General features: G+C 27.3%; 1 protein-coding gene across 1 annotated transcript; it reads right to left on the reverse strand.

The window, feature by feature from the left end:
• Window positions 1–483: 483 nt before the first annotated feature.
• LOC134828842 (serine protease inhibitor dipetalogastin-like) lies at window positions 484–993 on the reverse strand. The gene has a single exon (XM_063841829.1). It carries the CDS (start codon window positions 991–993, stop codon window positions 484–486), a length of 510 nt encoding a protein of 169 aa, XP_063697899.1.
• Window positions 994–12,095: the final 11,102 nt, after the last annotated feature.

Consider the following 12,095-nt stretch of genomic DNA (forward strand, 5'->3'; position numbering starts at 1 on the left):
ATTTCATTAATCAAAACACGCGGTTTTTTTTAAATTAAATAAACCACGTGGTTTAAATAATTTTTAAATTACGTGGCTTAAAAAAAAATAAAAAAAACACGTGGTTTTTAAATAAAAATAAATCACGCGACTTAAAAAATTAAATAAACCACGTGGTTTAAATAATTTTTAAATTAAAAAAAATAAAAAAAATCCACGTGATTTTTAAATAAAAATTAATCACGCAACTTAAAAAATTAAATAAACCACGTGGTTAAAAAAAATAAATTAACGACGAATTAATGAACGAAGTCTTAAAAACTTGGGAGAAAGGAAACCGAAAACATTTTGACTATTTTATTGACCTAACTCCTTAAATTTTTGAAAAATTCTAATTTATTATTTATTAATCAAATTTATGGAAAATTTATAATTTTTTCTTCAAATTTATCATTTATAAATTGGTTTTTAGTTAAACTCTTAACTTTTAAGGCGACAAAATTTTTAATCAAAATTGATCTTGCAAGCACCATCAGTACCAGTTACTGTTGCATATCGCACTGAATCGTTGTAGCAGTCAAGGACACATCTATTTTTAAAAGTTTTTCCATTATCGCCACATACGGGTTCATATTTTTCTTTGGAACAATCACACGGAGTGCTGACATCACACGGTCCCATTTTTGTGACTTCTAAATCGCTGCCTGAAGCAGAATTCATTTTAGCGCATTTCAAAAGACACTCGTTAGGCCATGTGTTTCCTTTATTGTCACAAACTGGATCTGCATATTGCGGGCAGTCACACGGGAGTTTGCAAGGTCCTTTGTGCACCACGAGGTTTGGAAATCCTTGTCTGCCTACAGACTTCCACGGACACAATATTGCACAATCATTTTTATACGTTTTTCCGTCGGTGCCGCAAACTGGATCGTATGGCTGAGTGTTGCATTTACACGAAGCCTCACAGTAGGCCAGTAATAATCCAAAAGAGAGAATTGCAAGATGGAACTTCATGATTGCTTGATAACTTTTGATACAAAAATTGTCAATGCATCTCTTTATATAGGTCTTCAAAAACTTGCCGTGATGCCATTCTAAAAATTAACCTTCAGAAACGGGTTTCACACAAAGAATTTATTGTTTTCTTATTAAACAATAATTTGCAACTATGTATTAAGAATTGCGTTGATGCGATACAGTAAAGCAGGATATAAGATCAAGGCGCTTAAAAAAATAATGTTTTAAAAAATTTAAAAAACCGAAGGGTTAATAAAATAATTTAACCACATGGTTTGAAAAAAATAATTCAACCACGTGGTTATAAAAAATAATTAAACCACGTGGTTTAGAAAAATATAAAAACCACGTGGTTAAAAAAATCAATGAATAGTGGTTTTAAAAAAATAGATAAACTTGGAGGTTTAAAAAAATAAAAAAAGTCACGTGGATTAGAAAAATGTCAATAAACCACATTGTTTGAAAAAATAATTAAACCACGTGGTTAAAAAATAATTGAACCACGTGGTTTAGAAAAATGTAAATAAACCACATGGTTTGAAAAACATAATTAAACCACGTGGTTAAAAAAATAATTAAACTACGTGGTTTAGAAAAATGTAAATAAACCACATGGTTTGAAAAAATAATTAAACCACGTGGTTAAAAAAATAAATAAAACACGTGGTTTAGAAAAATGTAAATAAACCACATGGTTTGAAAAAAATAATTAAACCACGTGGTTTAAAAAAATAAATTAACCACGTGGTTTAAAAAAAATAAATTAACCAAGTGGTTTAAGAAATTTAAATAAATCACGTGGCTTAAAAAATCAAATAAACCACGTGGTTTAAAAAATTTACATAAATCACGTGGCTTAAAAAATCAAATAAACCATGTGGTTTTAAAAATTTTTTAAAAACCACGTGACTTAAATAAATAAATTAAACAAAAAAGACTTAAGACTTATTAAATTAACCACGTGGTTTAAAAAACTGAAATGCGATACCATCATTGGCCATCTTCTAAACGAAAACTTTTTCACTTTACTTCTTTTCTTTGTCTGCTTATCCGCATAGGCACGCTCGGGTAAATGCACGCCACAAAATTTTGGTTTTCAAACTCCAGTGTCGCACTCTTTCTCCAACTCGCTGCTGCTGTATGCGCGGTTTATGTGACATCACAGAAAGTAAATGTGGATTCAAAATAAAATATGGCACATCCTCTTCCTTTTTCCATTTCCTAATAAAATGGTGACATGCCATGCAAACTACCTACCTACGACATTTCTACAGGGAAAACACACAGAAAAGCAATAATAAAACATTTAAATACACACTTTTCGGAATATAGTTTTAAAGTTTTCATATTAAAATAATAATTTTCAGAAATTGTGTGCCGAGATTCGTGTTGTCGTCGTTGTCATAACCCTCCGTTCCGTTCGTTTTGCAATTGCACTTTTTATTTTACTATTTTATTACGGAGGTTGTCAAGTAAGTAAAGTAAGCAAAAGTAACCTTTTCCAGTGACTTGCGGAAAAAAACAAACAAAACGTAAATTAATTTTGAAGTTTTTCCCTCTCGCTTTGAAATTTCCGCAAAATCTTTCATCTCCGCTGCGTCTCGTGTCACACCCACTAAAAAACTCGACGATCAAAGGTTTTGCATGCAAAAAGTGTGAGTTTGCCCCGAAAATGCCTCCTTTCATACGTAAGACGCGGAAAGTAATAAATTTTGATAGTTTACTCAGAAGTCAAATTCACGTACGAAAGACGACGCAAAGTGAGGCACTGAAGCATATATTGAAAATATTCATAGAGACATTCACATGAAAGCAGAAGGAGGCAACGAGAGAGAGATGAATTGTGGTTTATTTGGGAAACTTATTTTATTAATTTAAATGCAGTTAATTACAAATGCATTTAGAACGTTATGTCATTGGTTGAAGTGAAATTAATTACATTAAAGTGAGATAATTTTGCAGTATCAGCAGTTTTGCTGCAGTTGTTACGAAAGTTAACATTACTGAATGGTGAATTACGGTTTTAAAGTAAATGTAGATAAAGTTGAAATTTAACATGTAAATATCAAAAGTTTTGTAGAGAGGCTTTTAGATGTATTTGAATAAAGAATTAAAAGAGAGGAAATGAATTTCTAGGAATTTGAGTTAATTTACAGAAAAAAAAACTTGAAAATTTGTTAAATAGTTAAGGGATTTCTTTCATTTTTTTTAATTCAAAAAAAAAAAATAAATTTTAAAATAATTCATTAATTAAAAAAAAAATTCAAATTTAAAAATTTTTTTGATTTAAAAAAAAATTAAATTTAAATAAACATTTTAAACTGAAAAAAAAATTTAAAAATTTTGTTTTTTCACAAAAAAAAAAAAATAAAATAAAAAAAATTGTTAATAAAAAAAAGATTTACAAAACACAGTTAAATTAATAAAATTTTTAATTTAATTCACAATTTAATTTATTTTAATATTTTTTTTGTTTTTAATTTTTCAAAATTATTTAAAATTTGTAAAAATTGAATTTATAAAATAATTTTTAATTTTTAATTATTTTTCATATTAAGAATTTTTTGAAAATTTATAAATAATCATTAGATTTAGTATTTAAAATATTAACAAAAAAATTTTCAAAAATTACAAAAAAAAATTGAAAAGTAAAAATAATTTTTCCAATATTTTCTTAAAAGTTGCAAGTTTTTTTTATAAAAATTTTTTTTTGGAGTGGCTTGAACTTCTAATTTACGATTTTTAATTCTCAGATTCAGATTTTTTAATTACCATTCAGGCGAATAAATTTTATATTTCTATTTTTTGTCGCCCCCCTCCGATTTTGTCGAAAAAATTCAGGGGAAAAATAAAAATTAAATTAAAAATTGGAATATTTTTGACATTTTTGGGAATTTTTTGAATAAAAAAATCCTCGAAAAAATCATAAAGTGTAATTTAATATACCAAAGAATAGGTAAATTTGCTTAAATAAGACGTTTTCTATTAAATACAGGTGAAAAAATTTTTAAAGTCACGTGACCAAAATAATTTTCTTTTCAAAAATTTTAATTTTTAAGATTTTATTTAATTTTTCTCTAATTTTGAGTTCAAGTTTAAAAAAAAATAATATGTAAAATTAATAAAATGTTAAAAAGTAACGTAAAGTAAAGTTAACATCCAAAAACGTTAAAAAATTACAAACAAAAAATTAAAAAATATTAATTTTTTATCTACCCAAAAAAATGACAAAAAATGACAAAATTATATTTATTCGCCTTTTTGATTTGAATTTATTTATTTAATTTTTCTTCAATCATTATTTAATTTTGAAATAAAATTTATTTTTTTTAATTTTTTAAACCTTTAATATTTTTTCTTAAATTTTGAGTTATTTTTTTACGTTAGATTGATAAAAAAATCAATCAAATTCAATTAAATTTTAATTTATTCTATTTTTTATTAAAATTTATTTTAAAAATTTTCCAAATAAGTGTTTAATGCAATTTTTCTTAAACAAATTGTATCAAGGGAGGTATCTCTTAATTTTAATCTGGTAATTTCACCATAAGAGTCCATAAAAAGACTCTACTCCTTTGTAACAGAATTATGACTTCATCATGCCATAAAATCCATTCAAAATCTAAAAATAGACTTTTTTTGTCTACAAATGGCTTTTAACTTTTTTTTCTACAAATTTCAATAGAAAATCATAATAATGACGATGACTTTCAAACAAAAAAATTAAACAAAGCCTGTCCTCATATCTCTCTCCAACTCTCTTTATTCAACGAAAAATACGTCTCGTAGTTATCTGCGCTTTTGAATTTGCTCTCCATTCAATTTTGATTTCCCATTTACAACAACGGAGAATATTCTGTTTATGATATGATGATATGACGACCTGTTGATATTATATTTTATATTTTACAACAAAAATCCACACACAGCAGTACGGCAGCAACGACGTCGACGTCGTCATCGTCCCCTTTTCCGTAGTAACTACGTCGCGTACACACACACACACACCTGTTGATGAATGCTTTTAACTACACGTTGCTGCTTAATTACAGGAAAATTAATATAAGGCTTCAGCGATGACGAAACGACGGCGACAAGCAACACGGCACATCATTAAAATTTCTGGCGTGGAATTGAAATTTTGTGAATAATTTTTTTTTGCCCGGTGACAAAACATGGAAGTAACATCATTAATGACGACACCGACAAAAAAAACTGCGATGTTTAACAAGTGTGTTATCTGCCGAAAGTTGTGACAAGAAGGAGAATGGGAGTAATTTAAAAATAAATGAGACGACTACGGGTTGCTAAATTAAATATTTTTAAAATTAATGTGATTTTCCTAACGTTGATGTGACTGACACACATCCTCCGCACATTTTCTCGTTTGTGTGGCAGACTTTATAATTAATGATACAGTTTTCCCTTTAAAATGAACGAACGCTCGTCGTAGTTGTTTATGATAGTTGTGTGTGGAGGCAAATCGACATACGAACAATGAACATTTATTTTGAAGTGGATGTCGTTTTTGCACAATATAATAAAGTTTATATATTATTTTAGAAAAGCTCTGACTCTTTACGTTTCGCTGTGTGTGAAAAAGCGACTAGAATACGCAGTGCATGGAAACAATACAACAAACAACAATAAAAAGATATATATATAAATAAATGGAATGCGGAATTTTCGCATACAAAATAAATTCTGAGTTGCTATGATCTTTCCCCCTGAACGAGCGTGTAGGTGGTGTTGTGTGTCTGTGTGTGAAAATGTGTGATTTTCTGTGGATTTATATGGCACATCGACACAGATTTTATGCCAACTGTTGTGCTATCCGAATATTGGTACGGAACACGAAACGGAGCACGGAAAGGAAAATTTTGTTGAAAATTAAAAAAAAAATATTTTAGACTTTTTTTTAAGTTTTTTGATATTTTTAATTAGATTAATCATCAAAATATCAATAAAACACAAAAAGTTTTTAATTTATTTGGAAAATGAATATGACGATTTTGTACCTTAAAGGAACCATAAGAATTATTATTTTCACTTATTGCTTTATTTATTTTTATTTCATTTTAAATATTTTATTTTAAACATATATACTGGATTTTTAATTTAAAATAAATTTAATTTGTAAAAAGAAATAAATAAATTTAATTTTAAAATTTTATTTTTAAAAAAAAAATAATTTTTTATATTTTTATTTTCATTAAAAATTCTATTTATTTATGTTTTTGAATTTTCATTAAATTTATTTATTTTTTTTTTATTCTTTTAATTTAATTTTTTTTTTAAACTTTTTATTCTAGATTTAATTTATGTAACGTTTTCATTTTAAAAAAAATTGTTTGTTTTCAGCTTTAATTTTTTGCAATTTTTCTAAAAATTTTCATAGCCATATTTTGAGTTTCTACGCATTTTTTAATAATTTTATATAATAAATTTCCTTTTAATTTTTTTAATAATTTAATTTTAATGTTTGACTAAAATTTCGATAAAACTGATTTTTTTGTTTTTTTCATTTTTAAATATTTTTTAATAAAAATTCATTAAAATTTTCATAAAAATAAGTTTAAAATTATATTTTCTTTGTTACATTTATATTTTTTAAATTTTTGTAAAATTTTCTATCAAAAAAAAATTATTTTAATTAAATTTCAATTAATTTTTTTTTAGAAAAATTTAATAAATTCTCTTATTTTTATTATATTTTTTGTCCAATTTTTTCCAATTGTACATTTTATAAAAATTTTTAAAAATTTCAATTTTATAAAAAAAATTTAAGTTTTCTTATTGAAATTATCTCACTTTATTCTATTAGTCGATATTCGATTAAAAATATAAAATATTTTTGAATATTCTATCGACCTCATCAGACTTTTAATAAAAACTGATAATCAACTCACTATCTTCTTAAAAAAAATAAAAATTTATCAATTTTTAACTAAAATTTAACTTAAGTCTTGAAAAATTTTAATTTTTTCAAAAAAAATCAATTTTAAATCTCATTTTTTGTAAAATTTAACCAAATTTGCCTCGAAAATAAATTATTTTTGTAAAAAAAATCATAAAAGTCACAAGAAATTGAAATTCTCAATAAAAATCTCTTCAAAAGTCATATCAAACCCAATTTTTCTTTCAGTGCTGCCTATTCCGTGTTCCACTCCGCGTGTGTACCATCATTGATATAACAACATTTATTATTATTCTATGCATGTCCAAACAAACACACACACACACACCCAACTGTTGTTCCACGAGGACTTTTCCTACGAGTTGCATGTAACACTTGTTAGTACATCTCTATCGCCACGTAGAACGAGGGTGTGGTGCATGCGCAATCCCGCGTTTGCCGCTTTTCCCATTTTTTCTACGTGCCACACGCGCCTGCATCTGTAGTGGTACGCGACTTTCTATCGATGCTGGCACCTCGTGAGGGGTTGACGACGCAAACAAACACAATCGCATCCACATTACACACTTATCGTCTGTTAGTTGTTGGTGCTTCCGATATTTCTCAGTATAAATTATATAAATAACCACATTTATTATTATCATAATTCTTCATTTTTGTCACTAAACCGAAAAACTCTTTGCAGTGCATCTTTTTACAAGTGAAACAAATCTCGAAAATTGTGCAGAAATTTCGTGGAAAAAACCTCGAAAGTTATTTTGATTTTTTTTTCTCTCTCGTGTGTGTGCTTCTCTACACGCAACTACTCTACACTACGTGCCACGTACAAGGGCTGAAACGTAAAAAAAAACTCACAGAATATGGCAGAATCGTAGTTTCCACACGCCACACACACAGACCTTGTTTAATATTGATTTTAAATACGTGCTTCTCTAAAATGAACATAAATATCTGATTATTTATTTCAACAACGATTTTGTGTTTTTTTTTTGTGCAAAAATTCTTCTGTGCAAAAACTGACGAAAAAAAAAACGTGGAGAGAAAAATCAACGCTGAACCACAAAAAGTTACATAAGTGTTTTTTACTATAATTTCCTCCTCAAAAAAAAAACTTCCGCTGTCCGCTGAATTATTGCATACGCACGTTGTGTCGTTCCGTCATCATCATCAGCGAGCAAAAAAAAAATTCCACACACACACACGAGGAAAGTAGCATGGCCGCCGGGCCCGGTCTCTATAGTATTGGAAAAATAACAAAGAAGTGTTTTCCGGGTGGCAGCAGTTAACGGATTTCACGAGAGGACACCCACGAAAAAAACTCAGGTAAATTTTGTGGCTCATCAAAGTGTTTCTTTTATATTTTTTTCTCCCGTTGGCGACGAGGGTAAGGGTGGTGTCACAGGTGGCAGCATCGTATGTCGTTGTCGTCGTCGTTTTGACATGTGTGTGCCGTACACGACAAAGAAAGACGAAAAAACCACTTGTTTTACATTTTACATGCAACGTACACGGATTTTCTTTTTTTTCGTTTTTGATGACGATCGTGGTAGTACTTTTTTATTTATTTTTTTGACGTGGTATGACGATAACTGACGCGAATAGCCATTTGATATATTTGATTGCTCGGCGGTTTTTTTTTCTTTCGCGTTCCAAGAAGTGGGAAGATACTTGTTGCATCTTTGATGATGAGAAGGTTTTGGCGAAGGACTCGGAAAAATACTGAGAAAGAAAATCAATTTTTTGCACGGTGAAATGGAGAAATTATTAATTCATGTGGATTGCTGTGAGGATGGAAAATTGGGTGGGTTTCAGGTGTGGAGACTCAACAGTTGGGAATAGAAAAAAAAATAAGAATTTTATTTCTAGTTAGTTAGGCTGAAACAATTATCAAAAATGTTTCAGGTTTCCTCCTCTAATTTTTTGAGGAATTCTCAGAAGGGATATCTTGTATCGAATATCTAAAATATATAACGTGTAAATTTTGATACATTTTTGAATTAAATTCTGTTAAAAATATCAAAATATCCGTTAAAATCAGTTAAAAATTTGATATTTTCATACATTTTACAATTTTTAGTGAAAAATTAGCACTCTTTTTATATATTTATTCTATAAAACCTGTACTATTTTTGATAATTGTATCATATAATTCATTTTTATAAAGTTTTTTTTTAATCAAAATCAACATATCAAATTTTTTCAAAAGATTTTTGACAAAATTTATATTTTATATTAAAAGGAATCGCCAAAAAAATCTGATGGAAAGTTAACAAATTATGACATAATGTTGATAAAATTTATTTAAATTAATTTTTGATCTTTAGAACACTATAAAAAATTTCATGTTATGAAGCCTGAAAATTTGCGAGAATTTGTCATACATGTAGACATTTTTAGAATAAAAATTTTGAAAAATATGAAAAATTGATGAAAACATAAGATTTTGTTTAGATTTTTAATTTTTATGACGTCAATGTATTTTGAAGTAAAAATTAATTCGCGATGCCAAATATTAGGTTGATTTTTCAATTTTTAAATATTTTAAAAATTGGCAAAAACTTGTTTTTATGAGCAAATTTTGTGTTTTGATGTTTGTTTTTGCTATTTCTAATCATAATCCATAAAAAAAGTTTTAAAAAAATTGAAAAATATTGAAAATTAAAAATTTTATATTTTTTTTCCTATCGAGAGCCAAAAATTGTCTCGCAAAAGGCAAAGTTTGGAAATAACCATTAAAAGAAATTTTGAATTAGAAATTTTTCTTCATTCAAAGGAAATTTCTTTCTTTTCTTTTAAAAAAGTTTTCTTTACTAGTTTCTTCAAGTTTTTAATATTTTTTTAAATTTAATTTTACGAATTTTTTACCAAAGATTAAATTGTTGAATGATGAATTTTGAAAAAAAAAATGAAACTAAAAAAATTTAAAATTTTTGCTATTTTTAAAATTAAAAATTTTTTCAAAAAAAATTATAATGTTTTTTTTAAAATAACATTTGAATTTTTTTCAATGAAAAATATTATATTTTTGAAACCTGAAAATTTATTTTTTTACCAATATTAGATATAATTTTTTTCATCCTTCAGTGGAAATTTCTTTTCTTTTTTACAAAGTTTTCTTTATAGTTTCTCCAATTTTTTATTTATTTTTTTTTTTATTGGAGGAAAAATTTACCAAATTTTCGATTTTTCGGCCAATAATTAAATTGTTGAATAATAAATTACAAAAGAGAGAAATGCATGCATTTTGGATTTATTTTTTGTAACGGAAAATATTAAATTTATTAAATCTCGTATGGTTAAATCTTTAGAAGTCTTATAAATTATCAAATCTTAAGGTATATTCTGAAATTTTAAAGTGCCAAAATAAAATTTTTATGAAGTTTCAACCGAAAACTCAAGTTTTATGTTTATTTTGAATATTTACAATAGAATATAGTTAAAAATTATCTAAAATATCATAAAATTAGAACCAGAACTGCAAATTAAGTTTTATTTTAGTAAAAAACCTGAGCACATTTTATGCGATTGTCCTTATTTGGAACACAAAAGAATGTTGCTTTTAGGAAGCACGAATGGCATTATGGATCCTGAAGAATTTAGAGACTTCCCATTGAAAGAAATCTTTTCTTTCTTGGAATATGGAACAGGTTAGGAAAAAAGAAAAACCCACAGAAAGCCCTTTTTTGTGTGCTTAGATGGGTCACTATATAATCATCATCATCATAGTGCGCAAAATGTAATATAAACCCAAAAAACGTCACTTTTCCTATCGAATCATTTCCAAAAACACTCCAAATCACTCGAAAATCCCACACACCGACCTCTCTTAATCAAAAACTCTTCATCCAAATCCTCGTCCCACACGCCAATTTTCACCCACAACCCTCTAATTACACCCGAAAAACGCCTAACTACTTTCCCCGAAATACAGACCGAGCAGCAACAAAAAAAAACATAACAACAACAATTATTCGCTTCACCTACTTGCCTGCACACAATTGCACAACAACAAACAACAACTAGACAAAAACCCAATAAAAACAGTTTTAAACTAGTTTAATCGAATATCGATCCACTTCTGACATACACCTCCAATATCCTCTATTCTATTTCTCCATGCGGTACGAAATGTAGCTCAATGCTGACTCATTAAGACTGTGCGATGTGTGTGCAAACTGCAGTCACATGTATTATTGCATCAAAAAGTGCAAGAGAACGAGTCCATTGTGTTTCGCATACAGAAAACCCTCGTCGTTGTCGTCGTCGTCGTTGTTCTGTGTAACAACATATTTTATTGGCATCATCATGGCTCTTACTTGACAGCAGCCCGTATATGCGATTCGCTGTGACTGCATTTATGATGCTGATGCGAACTTTGACATATAATCTAAGTTTAATGGAAACGACTGGCAATCGACTTTTAATTAAATTAAATTTTTTCTCTTCTTCTATTTTTAGCAGACAACCGAAAATAATTCATCAACTCAACTATCATCAACTAATTTATCGATTTAAATAAAAAAAAACACAAAAAATAATAATAAATACAACGAAAGCAATAACCATCCTGTGAGCGAATTGTAGATCAAAAAAAAAAAAAAAAAAAAAAAAATATTAAAGGAACCGCATATAAAATAAAAATAATATTAATATTCATGTTATTTATCCATTAAAAAATAAAATTATTAAACCCGTAGAACTTTACACCACAAAAAATAAAAAATTTACGTGTGCTACTAAATCTCTCAATTATTAAAAAATAATACACAAAAAAAAATATTTATCAAAAAAATAAATTTATTGAATGTGTTTAAAACTTTTAATGCCTGTTTTCCCACTTTCACCTCTAAATATATATATTTATACAAAAAATCCAAAAATAATACAAAAAAAAACTTTAAGACAAAAAGAGATAAATTTAATAAGTGACGCAAGGAAAAACTCCCAATTCACCAAACAAACATACACCTTTCGTGCTCTAAATCTCTAAACAACCAACTTTTTCATCTATAATCAAATTACATTAGGACTAGTGTCACACATAAGTAATAAGACAAGCGCCGAAAAAAAAAACAAAAGAAACCAAGGGTGACTTATATAAACAAAACAAGAACATTTAACATACAAAAACACACATCTTCGATTTTTTTTTCGATATATTTACAACACACAGCATAAATGA

The sequence above is a fragment of the Culicoides brevitarsis genome, chromosome 2 (genome assembly GCF_036172545.1).
Source record: "Culicoides brevitarsis isolate CSIRO-B50_1 chromosome 2, AGI_CSIRO_Cbre_v1, whole genome shotgun sequence".
Taxonomy (NCBI): Eukaryota; Metazoa; Arthropoda; class Insecta; order Diptera; family Ceratopogonidae; genus Culicoides; species Culicoides brevitarsis.

Excerpts from the sequence above, each read along its gene's own strand:
- LOC134828842 (XM_063841829.1), bottom strand. The coding sequence starts at position 993 with ATGAAGTTCCATCTTGCAATTCTCTCTTTTGGATTATTACTGGCCTAC.